At 44.7% G+C, this 21,140-nt stretch overlaps 1 protein-coding gene across 4 annotated transcripts in view; it reads left to right on the forward strand.

Moving 5' to 3' along the window:
• DVL1 (dishevelled segment polarity protein 1) overlaps positions 1-20,630 on the forward strand; it is a 693,343-nt gene extending 672,713 nt beyond the window's left edge. For 2 of the 4 annotated variants that reach the window (XM_085609592.1, XM_085609594.1), the window contains 3 exons: positions 9,589-9,756; positions 10,516-10,722; positions 16,190-19,309. In XM_085609592.1, the coding sequence (XP_085465718.1) occupies positions 9,589-9,756; positions 10,516-10,722; positions 16,190-16,593 (779 nt within the window). In that variant the 3' untranslated portion in view covers positions 16,594-19,309. Of the gene's footprint in view, positions 1-9,588; positions 9,757-10,515; positions 10,723-12,982; positions 13,024-16,189 lie in introns of all 4 variants that reach the window. The other 2 variants (XM_085609595.1, XM_085609591.1) reach the window with 2 other exon arrangements.
• Positions 20,631-21,140: the final 510 nt, after the last annotated feature.

A 21,140-nucleotide genomic window follows, 5' to 3' on the forward strand; every position in this document is an offset into this window, starting at 1 on the left:
CTTATAGGGGCTTTGAGCCAGTCCTCCTCTTCCATTGTTCTGTTGTTGTGTTATTTACATGTGTCTTCCACATGCTGGCATGGGTAGTTGTTCAGCCCACTTCATCGATTGGCTAACTTTACTGTGAGTGTCTGCATTCTGCCCTTTCAGAATGAGTTTAAGTGCACGGGCTACAATGGCACTGAGTGCTTTTTGTGGCCGATTTATTTATTTATTTATTTGCTATTAGCTTGTGTGTTTTTAGATTGATGGGGGCCAGCAGCTTCCGCAACAGTACCGTTTTGCAAAAACCATGCAGAAATAAGCACTGACAAAGACGTCAGCCTGCTAGCCTAAGGTTCTTTTTCCACTGCTCCCTGTAGTCTTATATATCTGTTTTCTCAATCTCCTGTTCGTTTCTGGGGCAGCGAGGTTCAGTTCGTAAACTGTGGTTGTGCTGCCTCCATGTCTCCTCTTTTGGCATTTGAAAGGTTTTTGTACTTTGCATGCCATCCGGCAGGTGTGCTGTGCATTCCTGGCACAGGAAATGGATTGTCACGCGAGCCAGTGACGCTGCTAAAGCTTCAAGACTGCAGAGAGCCATTTATTGATTGTCACGGTTTAGGTATGTCTGTGGGACTGGAAATAAAATGAGAAAATCTATTTGGTCATGCTGCTTTTAAAGCGTTAAATACCGCCCCAGATTAGAAGTTCCTTACAGACTTGGCCATGGAGGACTCAAAAGAAAAATAATTAATGATGAAGTGAAATATCGAAATGAAGACGTTAAACAAATGGTTTATTGTGAGTGAGACTCACAATTTTCTGGCTTATAGATTTCTGCACGTGAATACAGAACGAAGTAATTATTTTCCCGGCCTGTATTTATTTTTAAATGTGAGGGAAAACGGAAATATGGCGTTCTTTCCCTTTGTAACTAAAATAGGAATAATGTTTCACATGGATGCTTCAACTTCATCCCAGGCATATACACGTGTTTGTAATAAAATGGTATTCTTTTCAGCTGAGGTTCTTGTACTGTCTGGGGCAGTTTACACTGCTAAATCCCATCAGGCAGACAAGTGTGAGTGTACATTTATCAGTAACATATAATTGGAAATATACTAGTTACTGCTTCAATGTTCCACAGGTCACAAAATAAATAAGGGCAACAACGGGTAAATATGGGCAAAAATATGCAAACATATAGCTGGAAATGTTTTGAAACTATATGCCTTAAAAAAAGGAGCCATAATTATGAGTTAAAGGTGCAAATGGTAACAAGTTATGATGCCATGAAAAGCTGTGCAACTGGTACCACAAGAGAAATGTCTGAGTGTATAAGGCCAGATGTACAAACATTCACATTTGCGAGTCGCAAATTGTATCAAATTGCGACTCGCAATTTGCGACTCGCAAATGTGAATGTACAACAGTAAATGTGAATGTACAACAGTCTCAGACACTTTGCGATTCACAATAGGGTCGCAGATTGCATGCCTAATGAATATTCACGAGGCAGTCGCAATTTGCGACCCCATTGGGAATGGCTAGCACTCCCAGGGATGGTGGCCTGCTGGGGTCTGCAGACCACCATGTCTAGGACTGCTTTTAAATAAAGCAGTTCTTTTTTTTAAATGCAGCCCGTTTTCCTTAAAGGAAAACAGGATGCATTGAAAAAATAAAAATGAAACTTTTAAGTGCAGGCAGTGGTCCCAAAAGATTATTGGGCATGCATTCCCAAAAGGGAAGGGGTCCCCTAGGGACCCCTTCCCGTTTGCGAGTGCTTTACCACCCATCGGAGAAGGTTGGTAAACTGAGAGTGATTTGCTACAGCAATTGCGGTCCCAAAACTTTCATACATAGGTTTTGGAGTGGCATTTAGGAAGCCCCTTCCTAAAAGCAAGTCACTAATCCTATTTTACGAGTCACAAATTGATTAGCGACTCGCAAAATAGGGTTGGTACATGGGCCACAAGTTTTTGCGGTTGCAAACGGGCCTAAACCCCAGGACCGGAGCGCAGGAGCAGTGGCCTCTGCGCAGGGAGAAGAGAGGCCACGGAGGAGAGCCAGGCGAAAGGCTGGCGCAGGGAGCCAGTGAAGACAGCACCCTGCTGAATCAGAGACCCTGAGGGCAGAGGAGAGTGTTCCCAGTGGCTGGGGCTGGTAAAGAGGAGCATGAAGCGCCCCATAATGCCTCGCCAGGCATGAAGAAATCTGCCGTTTTGGTGCCTGGTGGCCCCCAGAGGAGGGGGTCACCCTCATGTGTGAAAAGGGGTGCAGGGAGGCTGCAGGAGCACCGCAGCCTCCCCCAGCATAAAGAAGAACAGTCCACCCATAAGTTTCACGGGGCATCTGAAAGAATAACCCCTCAAGGGCTCAGCCAGCCTTTAACACCTTCTAGGCTGGAACTTATGTTCTACAGCTGAGGGTGTACTATGAAGTGCATCATGGAGTGAAGGGCTGAGTTGGGGATGTCTGGAGAAGGGCATTCTCTGGAGGTGAAGTGGTGTAATTGCACCGAAATGCATTTACTATTGGTTATTTCTTTTTAGGTGGACTGAAAGTCACATGTGTAAAGTGAAGTACCTGTGTAAAGTGATGTTAAGGTAAATGGAGTTATGTTGCTGGACCCTCCTGCTAGGGGGTCTGGCTGTATTTACGTAATCCCATGCTTTTACCTGTGATTCCTTTTAAAGTGAAGAGGCGCAGTGCAGGAGAAGTGTAGTTGCCAGGAGTACTTCTTTTGAAGGGACCGTAAGTCACATGTGTAAGGAGATGTCATAAGCCAAGTGGGGCTATGTTGCCAGACAGTCCTGCTAGGGTGTCTGGCTGTATATGCACAATCCTGTGATTTCATCTGTGATGCCCTTAGGGGCTGTAATTGCAATGCATTCAAATGATCAACCAAGGTGATGAGTACTGTCATTCTAAAGTGTGCGTAAACACGGATTCTTGCTGCTGCGCTTAGGTGAAGACCCCAGACTGCTAGCCCTTAAGATATAGAGGTGCATACTTTATGGTCAGTAGGAGATACTCAGTCAGGGTCATGTGTCACCAAGGCAGGTTTACCCCTTTTTAATGCTTGTTGAGGTAATGGGATGGGTCGCCACTGGGATGGTGCCAGTGTGCAGGGCCCTTGCTCCAGGTTATGTTCAACTATCTGCATTGGGGGCAAGTTGATGTGCATATATGGGAGTGTTGGTACTAGACCCCACCCCCCCTTTGCGGGAGGGGTGGAGATGTTATGCAATGTCACAAAGTAATTCCAACAGCTTATGTTTATTTGTAAATTGGTGCATAGTATTGAGTAGTGTGTGTGTTTAATAAATGTACTCTTACTTTTATAAAGCAAAGTACAGACTGGACAATCAATTATTGAGTGTTATTTTTGTGCACCTGCAAATGGCGATTACTAGCCCACACCACCTCCCTTGAGTAAGCCTCAGACTGCTCTGCAACGCTACACTCTGAGAGTCAGGCGCTACAATTGGGTGTTTGGTTCCCAGTGAAGGACAAATGTAGTCATGTTATTTGTGCAGGCCTCACAGATGCTGCCTCATTTTCCAACATTGGTGTCTAGCGGCGGGAAACATAGTATCCCATTCTGGTGTACATTTATAGCATTTGATAAGTCCAGTTTTTGCCACACATAACCTATGCAGTAATGAGCAAATGGAAGAGCGCAAGGCTCTGAGAAAGGTTTTGGTTATGTGAACTAAAGGTATGGGAAAGGAAAGCCACGCGCCCATGAAGTTATTATGGTTTGAATGTAAGCTGTATTGATATGACCGCGCTATGTTGATTACAATGTGCTAGCGGGATGCTGCTTTCCAGGAAATGATTGAAGACAAATGTTCTAAGCCATATTGTACACCTTTGAACCCTAACACTACATACACTACACCTGCATGAGGAGGGTGTCTCCTCAAGAGATAGGGACAGCAACTGATACCTACATCACAGGTGGGGGTGTAGGGGTGGATTGACTTTCAAGGGGGACAGGAGAAGTAGAGGTCCTGGGAGGTTCACGCGCTTTTTAAGGGCAGGGAGGGTTTCCACAGGAGGGGCCCCAGATATCCTTCCCCCACTGGAAGTTTCTTGCTAATGGCGCAGGCCAAAACCACTGGAAGGGTGGGGTAGGAGGTTTCTTTACCCCGGGTAGTAGTGCCCCAGGGGCTCCCATGGTGGGGGACCCCATGAAACTTTTCCCACGGTGGGAGGAGGGTGTGGTAGAGTTGAGTATCCGGCAGGTCCCCTAGGTTAACTGTTAACTGGTGGGGAGGTGAGCAACCCAGGGATGGCCGCTGGTAGTGGGTGGCCCCCAAGGAGGGTAGTTCTTTAGTGATGGTGTGTAGTGGTAGCCCCAGGTGGGCTAGGTAACTGACCCAGTGGAGATGTGAGTGGGGGCGATGTGCTCCCTAGTTTCCAGGGAAAGGGTTAGCAGTGGACCCTGAGGTGTCAGGGTCGGGTGGCCGGTGACCAGTCCGGTAGGTCCGGTGGGACTTGAACCCCAGGACCAGGAGCTGGTGGAGGTAACCTGAAGTGGTGGCTGGGGCGATGCCTAGCCGGTAACCAGTCAGGTAGGTCCTGTGGGACTTGGACCCAAGGACCAGGAGCATGGGGGCGTTCCCCTAGCTCGAGGTAGGAGGTGGACTTCTGCCAGGTAGTACCACCCTGAACACAGGTGGGGCCTATCTTAAGTGAAGGGACCCTGTGTTTCGCGAAGGGGTGGTGCAGGCCTAGCCGGGATCTTTAGGGTCCCGGGCTGAGAGTGGTAGTACTACCCTGAAGGCAGGTGGGGCCTATCTTAAGTGAAGGGACCCTGCTCTTCAGAAGGGGTGGTGCAGGCCATCCAGGGACCCTGTAGGTCCCTGGGCGGTCTCCCAAGGCGCTGCAGGGAGACCAGGGAGAGCCATGAGAGGTGGGCCTGGGTCTAGCTAACTCGGGACCCACAGGCTCTCTAAGGGTACTCCGGGAGGAGAGCGCACCTCTCGGAGGGAAGGGTACATAGGCCCTGTTCTCTCAGCGGAGAACAAGGAAGAGGTCTAGGTTCCCTGGGTAGTTTCCGGGTGGAGCTACTGACGGGGGGAATGAGCTGTAGGATGTCTGATGAGGCACCCTCAGTGTTCCTCCCTGGCACTGCCAGTGTGGTGGTGAGGCCAGTCTGAGGTCCAATCAGGGAGCCAGGCCAGTGGGCAAAGGGTGCTTTTCTGTGTGGGGAAGCACAAGTGGCTGTGCTTTCTTTAGGGAAGACAGTCATCCAGAAAGGGTGGTGGCAGCAGAATGACCTCAGCGGCAGGCTGAGGGTGAGGGTCCAGAGAGGCTGCATCTTTGGGGTGCAAGGACCACACGGAGAGAGGGTACTGGTTGGAACAAACTCTGGAAGGGAGACCAGATAGTGACCCAGGGGATGGGATTTAGACCTATCCCAGAAGACCGCATCGGTGCTGAGGCACTGGACCCTTGTCCGGAGAAGTGGTAGGCATAGTGTTGCATGCCCAAGGGCAAAGGTGAGCCTAGTTAGGCTGAGTCCATGTAGACCATGAGTGACCTAGAGGTATCTAACCTAGAGCCCGGAGGGTTCTTAGGGTAGTCTGGGATCCCTGTCATGGGTGGAGATTTCATGGATGGGAGGAATAGGTGGTCTAAGCGGATAACTGGTCAGTAACGGGGGGTCTGGTCAGAACCCCTTATAACTAGTTATCGCTGACTACGGGAAGTGTACCCATGTAGAGGGGCTAATTCTTCCCTGTAGGAATCAGCTGGGCGCGGCGTGTGTTAGAAGGTGGTTCTGACACTATGGGCCGTCCGGATTTTTCTCATTTTGAGCACCTAATTGTTGAGCTTTTACTGTGGGGGAGCCTCATAAGTTGGGACTCACCCACAGTGAACTCAGGATGTAAGAGACTGCATGGGGATTTTACTGGTGTTCCCCTGGCTTTGACCAGGCCCCTGCGCAGCAGCTGGAGTAAGGGACACCGGGCTGGTTACATGCAGACACATTTGTACATGCGTGTGCACACGTGTACGGGCTGCGCAGGGGAGATTCCTAGCGTGCGCAGTCCAGGAGCAGCTACAAAGTGAATGGTGTGGCAGGACTTATTCAGTATTGGGTGGTGACATGGAATAGGCTTTATACACTGAAAAGAAACATGCCAGGGAAAGTCAGTGTGTTTTACTGTGTTTTCACTTCATTATTCCCCTATTGGGATGTGGGGCCCATGGCTAGATTAACTTCCGTTAGGCCTACAGATTCCAGACACGCACTTAAGTCCAATGTAGCGAATGTGAAAATAAGTATTCTGCAGAGTCCAAAGTCATATTTATACTGCTTTTGGGTCATCCAGAACTGTCATATTTCTCTGAGTCAGCCATGACCAGACCCAGGCTGAGGGCTGACCTCAGCTGGATGGATTGATAACCTTTCTTCCACAAGCGAGGGCCTCCTCTCCATGAAGATATGATGGGTGGGGCTACAGACTCATCCATCACTAGGTGCCAGGCACCAGGCAGCACTAAGGAGGGAAGGAGTTGGGTTTCAGAGGCCATGTGACCAGAGACACTGGACGACGCCATTTTTAACAAACCCAGAGGCTGGACAAGAAGGAGGGAGCAGGGGCAGGAAAGTGATGTGTCGCTGTTTGATAAGACCAACAGGGACTTCCTGCCAGCCCCCTACTCAACTTTTTAAAAGTGCTTGCACAGGAAGAGAAGCTCTCTCTGGGGTGTGGTCTGCTGAGGCTGAAGGTGCTGGAGCCTGGCGCAATGGGCAGTTGGAAGGAAAGACCCCCTGACTGCCCCCAGGACTCTTAACAGCACCAGAAGAAGAGCCCAGGACCGGTGCGCAGGAGCAGTGGCCTCTGCGCAGGGAGAAGAGAGGCCACGGAGGAGAGCCAGGCGAAAGGCTGGCGCAGGGTTATCCAGTGAAGACAGCACCCTGCTGAATCAGAGACCCCGAGGGCGGAGGAGAGTGTTCCCAGTAGCTGGGGCTGGTAAAGAGGAGCATGAAGTGCCCCATAATGCCTCGCCAGGCATTTGGAAATCTGCCGTTTTGGTGCTTTGTGGCCCCCAGAGGAGGGGGGTCACCCTCACACGTGAAAAGGTGCTGGGGGAGCTGCTGGAGAAGCGCAGTCTTTCCCTGACCAGCACGAAGAAACCTGCCGTTTTGGTGCCTGGTGGCCCCCAGAGGAGGGGGTCACCCTCATGTGTGAAAAGGGGTGCAGGGGGGCTGCAGGAGCACCGCAGCCTCCCCCAGCATAAAGAAGAACAGTCCACCCATAAGTTTCACGGGGCATCTGAAAGAATAACCCCTCAAGGGCTCAGCCAGCCTTTAACACCTTCTAGGCTGGAATTTATGTTCTACAGCTGAGGGTGTACTATGAAGTGCATCATGGAGTGAAGGGCTGAGTTGGGGATGTCTGGAGAAGGGCATCCTCTGGAGGTGAAGTGGTGTAATTGCACCGAAATGCATTTTCTATTGGTTATTTCTTTTTAGGTGGACTGAAAGTCACATGTGTAAAGTGAAGTACCTGTGTAAAGTGATGTTAAGCTAAATGGAGTTATGTTGCTGGACCTTCCTGCTAGGGGGTCTGGCTGTATTTACGTAATCCCATGCTTTTACCTGTGATTCCTTTTAAAGTGAAAAGGCGCACTGCAGGAGAAGTGTAGTTGCCAGGAGTACTTCTTTTGAAGGGACTGTAAGTCAAACGTGTAAGGAGATGTCATAAGCCAAGTGGGGCTATGTTGCCAGACAGTCCTGCTAGGGTGTCTGGCTGTATATGCGCAATCCTGTGATTTCATCTGTGATGCCTTTAGGGGCTGTAATTGCAATGCATTCAAATGATCAACCAAGGTGATGAGTACTGTCATTCTAAAGTGTGCGTAAACATGGATTCTTGCTGCTGCGCTTAGGTGAAGACGCCAGACTGCTAGCCCTTAAGATATAGAGGTGCGTACTTTATGGTCAGTAAGAGATGCTCAGTCAGGGTCATGTGTCACCAAGGCAGGTTTACCCCTTTTTAATGCTTGTTGAGGTAATGGGGTGGGCGCCACTGGGATGGTGCCAGTGCGCAGGGCCCTCGCTCCAGGTTATGTTCAACTATCTGCATTGGGGGCAAGTTGATGTGCATACATGGGAGTGGTGGTACTAGACCCCACCCCCCCTTTGCGGGAGGGGTGGAGATGTTATGCAATGTCACAAAGTAATTCCAAAAACTTATGTATATTTGTAAATTGGTGCATAGTATTGAGTAGTGTGTGTGTTTAATAAATGTACTCTTACTTTTATAAAGCAAAGTACAGACTGGACAATCAATTATTTAGTGTTATTTTTGTGCACCTGCAAAGGGCGATTACTAGCCCACACCACCTCCCTTGAGTAAGCCTCAGACTGCTCTGCAACGCTACCCTCTGAGAGTCAGGCGCTACAATTGGGTGTTTGATTCCCAGTGAAGGACAAATGTAGTTATGTTATTTGTGCAGGCCTCACAGATGCTGCCTCGTTTTTCAACAGTCTTCTAATACCTTGCTCTGCCCGTTTTTTCCTATAAATCACAAGATTCTCCTATTTACTACAACGGTTGAAAGCGAAGTACGAATGACTGTGATGACTCTAAGATGACTAATTCATGGTCATCTGGAAATAGACAGATCATCTTGCTTATTTCTTCAATGCAAAATAGAGTTCTCTTTCTTACCATATTTATTTAATTGAGAACCAGTGGATTCCAAAATACTTTGAGGGAAATTTAGTGATTCCTGGTCGGTATTAAGATAAGGGATATTGCTACAAAACTGGGGAGGCTCAGAGAAGCTTGGTGTATAATCTTTATATAATCTCTGTGACGTGTTCATGGAAATGCAAATAGAACACACAAGCAGAGATCGGTATTATAGAAAGACAGGTGGTCCCTTTCCCAGCTTAACCACTTTTTGGTGGTATCCAACTGTTATGACATTTCCATTTCCCCAAGGAACTTTCCGCGTGAGGTAATGTACTGATACACAGAGCATATGTGGGAAGCAAAATTTGGAAAGTACATAGTCTAGCATACACCAAGCAACTGCAGTCTATTTGACTACAACAAAAAATATATTCAGAAGCTAACAGATCAAAAACATAATGGCAAATTCGATTCAACCCACTGCAAACAGAATTTTTTAGGGAAGTCACTACAAAGTGACCAAAGTCTAAGGGCCTAATTACGAGTACAGCGGACCTTGGACCGGTGTTCTCGTGGTGGCAGTCTGACCAATGCCACCATTGCGGGCCTGCCTGTAGTACTCAGAGTGCGGCAGTCGGACCGCCACAGGACCGCCGCGTCCGCCGGGATCTCTCTGTAATACGGTCCCTGGAATTATTTCAGAATTTCATTATAATTGAAAATTTACTCCAAATATAGGCATAAGCCAGAAGGAGTAAATATCCTACTCATTTGCTAGGCTTTTTTAATAATGAGGTCAAAGTTTGTATTTATAACAGTCCAGTAATTACCTTTTTTTAATTATACATGTTATTGACCATCCGCTGGCGCTATTCTTATTTTGTGGCGTGTGGGATCCATTTTATAACATACCAGTGTGGTTTTTTCTGTGAATACATTGTAGGAGCGGACGTTGTTGACTGGCTGTATACTCGGGTCGAGGGGTTCAAGGACCGTCGAGAAGCGAGGAAGTATGCCAGCAACATGCTTAAGCATGGCTACCTGCGGCACACCGTCAACAAGATCACCTTCTCCGAGCAGTGCTACTATGTGTTTGGGGACTTGTGTAGCAGTAAGTACTACCTGCTTGCATCCAGGCTGCGGTGGTGGTTTGACATTGTGAGTCCATTTGCAACCAGCATTGAAGAGTGGGAATAAACAGGATGAAGCATGTAAAAGGCAATTGAGCTTGGCACAAAACATGTGACATAACTTGGGTGTATGTAATTATGAGAAACATCAGGCCACTGGCCAATTCCTAGACTTACCAGAAGAGCAACATAACGTGTATTTGTAAAGAACACGTTCACCCAGAAGGGTATCTTGATGCTGAGTAACAGATGCTTATTGTTACCCAACTCATTGGTACTCATTTTATCGACCTCAGAAGGATGAAAGGCTGAGTGGACCCGCCAGGATTTAAACCTGTGACCATGAGTTTGAACACAGGCCCCTGCAGTGGACTCATTAGTCCCCTAAGCCACCAGACCCAGCTCAACCCATACGGTGCACGCAAGATGAGAAAGCAGGAACAGTTCTAGGTGGTGACTTTCATGTAATTTGGAGTTAAGTAATATTATGGCCTGATCTAGTGAGTTGTCTAATACATATGATATATACCAACAAAAATATTGACCATTGTGACCACTGATTGTTACTCATACCTTTGGCATTCAGTGAAATATGTTAGTGGTGAGAGAAGTGAGGTCATCAGAAGAAAAGCGTGCTGACCATAGCTAGGCACATGCGCATATGGTTGTTGGTATTGGAGCATTTGAGCAGATTGCGCACGAGGTATTGACAGGCTCCTGTGGTTTCGTTTCTTCTACAGATATGGCTGCTTTGAACCTCAAGGATGGCTCCACTGGAACATCAGATCAGGACACTCTTGCACCTTTACCCCACCCAGCAGCCCCCTGGCCACTGGGCCAGGGGTACCCCTACCAGTATGGAGTTCCCCCACCCTGTTACCCATCAGTGTGCCAGGAGCCTGGCTTCAGCTATGGAAGCGGTAGTGCTGGCAGTCAGCAGAGTGAAGGTAAGGCATTTGACCCTGTGAGACACCCTACTCTGATCCCCCACATGCTGTTTGACACAGGCTGGAGTTGCCCCTACTCCCCCTACACAAATCCTTGTGTTTTGTGATTATTGCGCCCATGCTTTGTTTGTGTGCTGCAGTGCATAATTTGTACAAAAATGATTGCAGGGGTCCAAAGATTTCCTTAGGGTACCGCCTCCAATGCTGCTAAATGCTGGGGTTGATGAATTACTAGTTTTGATTGACATCACACGTTCACCATACTACACTTCTTGACTCTGTCCTTCTCTCGCAGGTTCTTTACACCCCTGCTTTCTCCATTTATCGCTGTTTTCCTAGTTTTCTCTTTCTCCTTCTTTACCCATTACTGCCCTTTCCCTCTTCCTTGCTAAGGTTCAAAGTCTGATGATGGAAAATAAGTCATATTCCCCACAAAAGAGTGCATTTCCCAACCTGTGACCAAAATAAGCACTCATGTGCTGGCAGAAAGCCCTTTTATCGGAAGATTGTAGAAAATGTACATATATATTAATTTCCGATTAATTGAACATTTATAACATTGTTTTATCATAACATGCATTGCACCACAAATATTTTATGGCCCATATTTGTTGTTCCTAATGTGCCTACCGCAGTGAAAGGTGCTTACGTCTACACAAATACCAACCAAGTGTAGGATGCGGGATAACCTACTCAGCAATTTAATCTAATAATACTTTAATATATCTGATTTTGTTTGTTTTACCTTGGTTGCTATAATGTACAGCTTCATCTCTTTTTAAAATAAAAGAGATTTTGCAAAATCAGTGATGCAATGAAACACTGTCTGGAAATGACTGTGTTGGTGCTTATAGGTCACAAATTGTGCATATAAAAAAAAAAGCAGTAAAACTGGCCGCTATTTTAGGAAAATCTCAGGGCAACTTCTGAAGAAAGCCTATGTAAATTGTACCCCAAACACACAAAAGGTGCGGGGAGGCTACTTGCAGTAAGTCTAACCACTGGCAATCGCTTGGGGAAGCACTCCAATCCACTGATCTTTTGCTCAGAATGCCACCTCAGTTTGGACTCAGCTATATGCAAATCAGTCTTGACCCTGCTCCAATAGGGATAGTCCAGCCTGAAATGCCAAGGCAGGTTCCCCCTGAACTGGAAAACATTGGGGCTCTTCAGTAATGTGCAGCTTGGTTCCAGTGGCACAGTGAATAAGGGACCCACGTCTGGGTGTACCCACACATGGCATTCAAGGGCTAAAGCTCTCAAACTGTCACAGCTAACAGACCTGCTGTTTGAACTCTATAAAATTAAGGGTTTATAATCAAATACAAAAGTCATTAGTAGCAATGCACAGAATCTGCTCATTTTTCTAAACGAAAAATGTATCGCTATATTATATTTTTTTCTCAACTCACAATACAATTTAACACAGCTCTTTAATTTGTCATCTAATATAAAAATATATACTAGGTACGTGATAAATGTATTTTATGGGGTTCCTGTGAATTTCATATTTAACGTTCAACCTTTGTTTTCTTGTCAAATATCCAAAACCCGTAAGTGGCTCTGGAGGACAATACTACAGGGCTAACATTCAAGTTAAAATGTGAAAAAGCATAAAATTCCCTTAATTTGAATTATAGTGTGCAACACACCCTCAGCTTTAATCATGGTGCGTGATGACGTCACACATGAGGGTTATTGTTCAAATTAGATTATTTTTTCGATTTAACCTAAGATTAAGAGTAGTTTCTAATTAAAACAAATATGAATGTACACTCACATGTTTATTATTGATTTCACTGACTTGCAGGCTGCAAGAAGTCAAACACCATCATAGAAGTCTTTATTTACAGAAAGAGATGTGTCCCCAAATACTGGAACTCAAATGTTGCCCTAGCCTTCTTTGTCACAATCCCCTTGGAGTTTTATTATTTCAAACTGCATAAACAAGTAATTATTGAATTCCAAGAGGGTATGAGAGTAATACCAGTGGGTGGGAAGGAGCAGGCGTACTCTTACGTTTGCGAATAGAGATCAGCCCCACCACAGGTCCTCACAGTAGGCCAAGCGCATACAACGTTGGCTGCAAGAGCGTTTACATTCGTTATGTTGAAAGGATTCAGTACTTGCGTGGTGAAGGTTTGTACCACTACTGAGGGCCTTAGGGTGTTTTCTCATTCTCCGTCTCGCCTGTTGGATGCAACCTCGCTGTATGTTGCTTGTTTGTAACTCTGTTATCCCTTGTTTTGTGCTGGGCCAGCCTTAGACTGAAGGAGGATTGAGGAGGACTCTAGGGCATTGGTAAGGACCTCCTCAATAATAATTATTCCAAGCATGAATATCTATTCCGATTTGTGTCGCCTTGAAATGTTTCCAGCTCTCCTCAACAGCGCCGTTGTGTGCCATGCATTTATCATCCATTGTAGATTATTGTAGATTTGCAACAGTGGCCCATAGTTTCAGAAATGATGCTCATTCACCCCTGGTTTCCTCTCTAGGAAGTAGCTGGCCATGATCTCAACATCTGATGGAAGAGCATGGCCATCAGTCCAACACAGTCTGACAATGTTCATGTTGTCCAATGACACATCTATATGGTCTCCACAACAAATTTGGAATTCAAGATGGAAAGTGACTTATTCTCCATATATTTGAATTCTGTTGTATTAACACCTGTGTGGCAAGACTGGTTTATGACTGGCCGCGTCTCTTTGTTTAAGGATATGTATATCTGTGTTTCACTTTATTTAGGTTATAAAGTGCTTTTACCCAAGTGTTGAACACAGATTATTGTAATACAGTTAGATTTTTGCAGATAACAGTAGGTACACAGTATGAAAGAAGGTAGGTTCTCAGATGGAGGAGATAAAAAGGATTGAACATAGAGGAGTATTGAGAGAATTTGATACTTTTTATTCATTAAGGGAGAAATAGTGAAGGTGATAACTTATTATGTGATGGAGCAACGAGAAACAAAAAAAGAGAGGGCCCCTGAGAGATAAATATGCAGACGGAATCAGGGAAATATAGTACACTTTGATTGAGGAAAAACCAGTCTTTAAGTTAGCTCTAACGAGTCACACATGAGTTTTTCTTCCACATTGAGGACCAATTCAGGTTCTACTTTTGATCTCAGAACTCAAAACCATAAGAAAACTGTAGTTTATCAACTGGGTATTCCTTATATGTCCATTCTAAGCACATCTTTACAGTTGGCAATGTTTTATTTTTATTTTCTTTGTGCCCCCCCCACCAAATTAATTTGGACCAATAGTTGAAGAAGTGAATAACCTGCCCGGTCTCAGCATAAGTTAGTAGGCATACTTACTTGATGGTACTGATTTTTCCTGATGATGCTGCAGAGTTTTCCCTGTCCTTACACCTACTTCAGGACTTTGTTTTACATTTTTCCAGTTACCATAGTGCTGGAAATAATACCTGGCAACAGAGAGGGGGCTCTTTTTTTGATCTCAGTTAGTCATAGAATGACATTAGTGTTGGTGGTGCCAGGAACACTTCTGTCTCTTTTTATGAACTCTGGTTTCCAGATTGTGTTGAAGGTTTAAGTTCCCCATTCTAGTATACAGAGGTGTTTGAAGTCAAAAGTTATCTGAAAGGCTGCAAAACATCCATACAAAACATTTCTCCTTACTGCCAGGTTAGTGACGCCTTCTCCTTTGATGGTCAAATCATGAGAGAGCCTTCAAAATGAAGGGGGCTGCTATTCTAGATCTGGATTAAGGAGTGTGGATAAAACACCTCCCCCCCGACAGGATGTAAAACATAGCCATCAATTTAAAACCTATTGGGGTTTGTTTAGTGCTGTAAAAGTGTCTAATAATGATATGACTTGTGCTTTTTCTTTATCCCCCAGCTCAGTTAATATTTGTTGCTTCCAAACTTTGAGTGATTGAAAGTGACTTATTTTTTTAAAATCCAACACTTAATAATGACTGAGCTCATTGGTCAGAGAGATGACTGGGTAATGTTGTCCAGCTATGACGTGTGCGTTCAGGAGACGATCTACTAACCTTCTGGACGTGTTCATGCGAGTTAGTAATTTTGGTGTTAGGCTGAGTAGCAAAAAAAAGGACTACATCCTTCAGAGGGTGCCAAACATGGTGAAACATGTCATATGTCTTTGAGAGAAGCATACCTTTGGTTGACAGAGGCCTGTTAAAAGGTATATTGTTTGAAAATTATTAAATTCCGACATTCAGTTTAGCATTGTAGCATCTGAGAAAGATGCCCTTCAGTGGAGATTTGAAAATAAAAAAATACAAGATATGATAACTCTTGTAACCTATCTATAGGGGGTGATGTCTTTGTGTTTGAAACAGTTACATTATAGCCCTGATGGCCGTGTCTTCTGATACACGTCTGCTCCTTCAGGATTGGTATCTTTTAAGGTTATTCTTCTCTAAGTACTTGAGGTCCAGTCACTTAGGAGCACAGGCCAATGTGCTTTGACCCCGACAGCTAGCATTCGCAGCCATCCTGGCTTTTGTTTTCTTCTATAATCCGGAAGCACCTCTGGAAGACATGAATTATATCCTCTACTGTCCCTCAATTCTGGTCATCCATCTCGCATGTATGTGCAACAAAAGTATTCAAACTAGCTCCCTAATTCCTATTGGTTGCCCTGACTATTAGAATCTCTTGCCTGAGTTTCACCAATGCCAGGCATGGTATCCCCCCAGCTGTTAACAGCTGTCCTATGCCAGTTTTACCCCAACTGATGGAATATTGCCCTAAAAGGGATTTGTACAAAGATCTCTTGGGTATCCCCATGAGACAGACCAGTGATATTCTGTAATCACTAAGCTTCGGTTGCTAGTACCTGAGATAATATCTGGTTTAAATGCCATGAATTGTGTCTCTTAAAATTGGGTTGCGACAATTAAACCCCAATACGGGCTACCTATGGACCCAGCTGCATTTGAGATGGAGTTGAGGGTAAGACCAGTGCCACGTTGAAGTTGTCTTCTTGTTTCACTGGCGTTTATTTTCTTAAAACTGCTGGCATACCTCGTCTCCCACCAGGAGGCTGAGCGCTCCAAACAATAGTAGGGAACGAGAGAAATTTATTTTCGGGAAGTACTGAAAGTACTTTAGGTGAGTAACCTTTCAATTTGTTAGTAGGTCTTCTAAAAGGTACACAAGACATATGAATCTTGGTAGAATATGTGTTTGGCTCAGCAGTATTATTAGACTGCATGCATTAATGTATTACGTTTGTCACTATTGTCATTTTGAGGCTTGTGCGTAAGTCTGTTTTCATTTTGTCTGCATGGCTAGAATTACCTTTATTCCACCCTGCCTGCTCCTGCATGTAACATCTCATTGCCATCATGACTCATGGAACTTGAAGAATTTGTATTCTATTCATCTTAAATAAAAACATTTGGCTCAAGGGCGACTTAAGCCATCTTACAAATTTTTTTTCCTTCTGCTTTTTTGTAAACAGGAAGCAAAAGCAGCGGCTCCAGCCGGAGCCACGGCGAAAAGAAAAGGACGCCGGGCAGGGAAAAAGATCGGAAATCAAGCGGCAGCGAGTCCGACCATGCCAACCGTAGCGGCAGCAGAAACAGTGGGTTGAGATGTGAACGGCCAAGCAGCAAGCTGAGCCACCGAAGCCACGCCTCTGTCACCCGCAGTGAGCGGAGTCACCACTCCTCCTACGGACCGCCCGGCGTCCCGCCTCTCTACAGCCTGCCAAGGACTGGTTCGAAAGTGTATCGGACAAGCGGACCCCCGGGTGGGCCTCCAGTCCGAGAGCTCAGCCTTGTCCCCCCTGAGCTCACAGCAAGTCGTCAGTCCTTCCAGAAGGCCATGGGCAACCCCTGTGAATTCTTTGTTGACATCATGTGACAGAAAGTGCCTTCAGACTCTTGCTATTTTGTTGTCCGAGTACTGTTCTGGTTCAGTTCGTTTCATTTTAGTTGGTGTTGAACACTTAGGTAAATGAGATCCTCGCATGCTCCCTTACTCTCACACCCCACTTGTCAACCTGCTGTAGTGTTGTGATCAAAGAAAGTATCACAGCATTGTTGAAATGACAGTGCTATTTGGAAGAAAAGGACGAATTGATGAGCCACCCAATTAAAAAAATGAAAACCAGGGTAAAGAAAAAGAAGAAAAGTGAAGTAGGAGATTGGTGCACGACCTACAACCATGAGTACAAGGAGTTCAGAGTGAAGACAGACAGCCTAGAGTTTGGAAAATTTGGGGCGAGACGATGAAAAAACATTCCTAGCCGGTCACCAAGCAACAGAAGTGAACTGCCACAATCTAATGTTTTATGATGTGAATGGATATTTGGAAACATTTTAGGTAGCACTGCATTATGCCATACTCGTCCTGACTGCACTGCTTGCTGACTGAGGTTCCCTCTTAGACACATGTAGGAAGAACCCTCTTCCATGGGACTGATGGTGACTGACATGAAGACCCATATTCCAACAGTGAACACAAATAGTGGTGCACGGTCTGCAGTCACCATTAATGCTCAGTGCCGATGAATACTGGAAGCCCACTACATCAGGTGCAGAATTTGTACTGAACCGTCACTCGTGTCACAGTCACACTGTAGGAGAGGGCTGGTGTCCCAACTCCTGTGCTCCATGCAGTCATTATATTTAGGCTAGTGGCGTAATTTAGGTGGAGCCGGGCTTTTAGGGGCATACGTCTCCAATGTGGAGCATATATCAAACCTCCCTTACCCCCGAAACACATAGAGACACCGTCCACGCTTCTTCTTGCACTAGGACCCCTTGTCAGATGGTGCCAGGCCATCTTCTGCCTTGTTGGCAGGTGTCTTGATCATTGGGCAGCTGGGGATGTATGAGTGGGCCCACCTTACTCTGGCATGATAGGAGGCTAGCTTTTAAGGGACACTGAGGTAAAGATCGGGAAGTTGGGATGGTGGATTCTCCCCAAAAAGAAATAGTATATCGAACAAGATTCAGATCAGGTTTGGAAGGGAGATCCTTGCTTTGATTTGCTATCGTAGTGCAGGTATGTGAAGATTACAGGTACTGGGAGGTGATCAACATGCACATCCATGGCAGTGGTACGTAGGGGTGGGTGGTGATATTTCATTGTATGGCATGGTGTAGTGGAGTGCAGTATGCAATGTTAGCCTGGGGTTTGCAACAATATGTTTTTGCATGTTATGGTGTGGTCATGTTGTATGGTGTCATATGCCATGTTACGCTATAACATGGTATCCAATGGTATGTTGCGATAAAGTGTGGTATGCAATGTTATACTATGCTGTGGTCTGGAATACTATATTATGTTATGGCATAGTGTACCATGATATGGTAAGTTATAGTATAGCGTAGTATGCTATGATGTATTGTGTCAGAGTATGGTATGCGATAGTATGGTGTGATATGCTCCTTTATGTTCTGGTGTAGAATGCAATGTTCTGAAACGATGTGGTGTACTGTCCTGTACTATGATGTACTATGCCATATTAATTTAAAGTTTGACTTGTTATGCTGTTTTGGAATATGCCATGCTATGATACACTACAATGTAGTACAGCATGGTATGCTGTGTTATTGTATGGCATGCTTTATTATAGCATAGTACACTATGGTATGTTGGAGTGAGCAGTGTCAAGGTATGGTGTAGAATGCTATTGTTCCGTGATGGTGTGATATGCTATAGTACGATGTGGTATGATATGTTATAGTATGGATTGGGATGGTATGTTGTATTCTGATATGGTAAGTTGTGTTGGTTCCTTGTGTCGATGTGAAACCCACCCCAAGGCCACGCCAAGATGCTAAGGAGAGACACGATAGATGGAAATGATGGGCCAGGAAGCATGAACAATGAGAATAGAAAAAAATGAGTCTTGTGAATGAAACAGTCTTCCTCAAGAAAGGGTAGGAATCTGGGGGCAGTGAGAGGACAAGACAGTGTTAGAACCAAGTTAGTTAGCGAGAAAAACACTGACACAGGTCAATAGGGCAGCAGGAAACAACAGCTGTCTTTTTCAACCTCCCTCCCTGAAACCTTTCCCACCGCCTGTCCTGAATTGATACATTTACCTAGTTGCTCTCAACTAAGGAAGTGTGAGAGGGAAAGAGCAGAGGGGATACTAGTAGGCCTACTCCCTCATTTTCCTGCGTACTAGGGCTGAGATTACAGGGCGATCCTTCCCTAGAGCACTGAGGGCCAGTCTGGAGACGCAGGCTTGGGCTAGGCTCCCAGAGTTTAAAATCACCTCGCTTGCCTAGATGGCTGCTGTTGAAAAGCCCCTGTGTTTTTGCCGTGATGAGGGCTTCAACTGAAGAAGGCTTACAGTCAGCCTTTGGAACACATTAGGGCCTTGGAGGGAATGTTGTAGTGTGGACCTCTGCTTGTTCACATTGCTACTAGAATACCAACATGAGGACAGATATAAACTAGTTTCCTCAACCCGACCGTCCATACCAAGACAGAGGGACCTTCCGATTTGAGTGGCCCAACTGTTGTTAATATAAGCATCACACCCCAGTGCTTTAAATAAGTACTAGAATGCTGTTCTGCGGGCATCTATTGGCCCGTAGAAGCCCAGAGCACTCCATTGTCGCAATGGAGTGCTAAACATTCTAATGTTATAATAAGTGCTAAAATGCTTTTACAAATTAATTTACACACATTGGATGTTGCACACGGGACAACCTAAATTAAAATGCACATGCTGTTTCCATCCGAAGTTATACATGTCTTTGCCATGTTCCCCTGACCAAATTGCATCCTTCCAGGCATAATCTGGTGCAAAGCGAGCACGTTTTTCAAATTATTATTGCAAGAAACCTATCCAAGAATCAATTATATATTTATAAATCTGGTAGAAATTAATATGTGAGGAATCGGATATTTGGACAGGCAAGCTGTGCTGTACCACCTCCCTAACACTGAAGAGGAGGGCATCTTTGTTTTTTCTGTATTGAGATGCTAAAGATTGAAGATATATAACAAGCAGACTTAATCTTGCTGATCTCTTAGTTGTCTCCCATAATATTGGTCCACAAAACTCTCAGTAGTAAATACTAATATTGAGACTCAGATAAAATTCTATATTTTTCCTTAATTTGATTTGCTGATCATATAGGTGCAGTCTGTCAGGAATAATTTAGAAACAAAACAAAAACCTTCTCATAGCAGCAAACAAAACTGAGAGAATCCTACTATTAAGGTAGCTGAAACATAACGCCATGTACTAATAATATTATTGAACCATGAAGACTCTTGTGTCGGTAGAACGTGTTGTGAGATCCCCTTGCAAGCAGCATCCAACCATAATCCCTTTGTCACTTGAGGTGTGCTCATTTTGATTTTGTAGACATCCTCTCTGGGACTGCTTCATGTTGCCAATTCTCTTTATTCTCCACCTTTGATGTCCTGCATTCTTTGAATTGCACAGATTGTCAGAAATTATCAGCTGTGTTCCTTTCTACAGTACAACTGAAAGTGTCTCTTCTCAACTTTATAAAAACTCATACTCGCCTTTTCAGTCATCTCCAACATGTTGACTTGTTGTGCACTTTCTCTGTCATTTTTAAAGTATTGAAACTTCCATCCCTTTATTTTTTATGCTTACAGTACAGAATAGTTGAAATGTGTATATACAGTGGTTATGTAAAAATACATTTTAATTTAATGTTTTATAGATATAAATATATATATAAACACTTTAATGTGAATGCTTACTACAGTGACAAGATAAAAATTGCCTTAATCTGTGAAAAAAATCATAATGTTAACCATCAGCACAAACTTGACTACATACAGTCTTAATGTGGCCCATGAATCTATTTAAAAATGTAAAAAAAAAAAATGCAGTCGGGAGAACCACTGTCAGTGAATTTCTGCTGACAATCAATAAAATGTTTTATTTTTTAAAAGCAGTATTTTTGTAACTTATTGTTGACTGGTTACATAATTAAATAAAAGAGTGAGGTGTTGTGTGTGTTTTTTCTCTGAGATGCCATACTCTGAGGATGTCTTTTAATATTCCCTAACACCAATTTAAGGTTTCTCCACTGTCTCTACTAGAAGTTGGGGATGCTCCAGTATGCACAAAACTTCCCTCACTAGAGGTGCTGGCCTCTTTCCATGGTGCAACCACTGTACATCTAGTGGTGTATCAAGGAAGCCATGTGGTAACAACCGCTTCAATCAAAAAACAAAAACAGCAACTGCTATGAAGCCTGCTTATGGCTGCTCTTCAGTCTTCACACCTTTAAACCCCCTTCTGTGTTGAGTTTAGAAAGACTTCCAAGTGCTAGGGAATTCGGACAAAGTCCACCAGAACCGAAAGTCATGGTATTTGCTTTTTGTATTCTCTTTGTGGAATGAAGTTTTTTTTGCATCAGTGCAAATTTCCCATCAGAAATAAAAAAGCATAAGAAATGCAA

This window comes from Triturus cristatus, chromosome 1_2, assembly GCF_964204655.1.
Source record: "Triturus cristatus chromosome 1_2, aTriCri1.1, whole genome shotgun sequence".
NCBI lineage: Eukaryota > Metazoa > Chordata > Amphibia > Caudata > Salamandridae > Triturus > Triturus cristatus.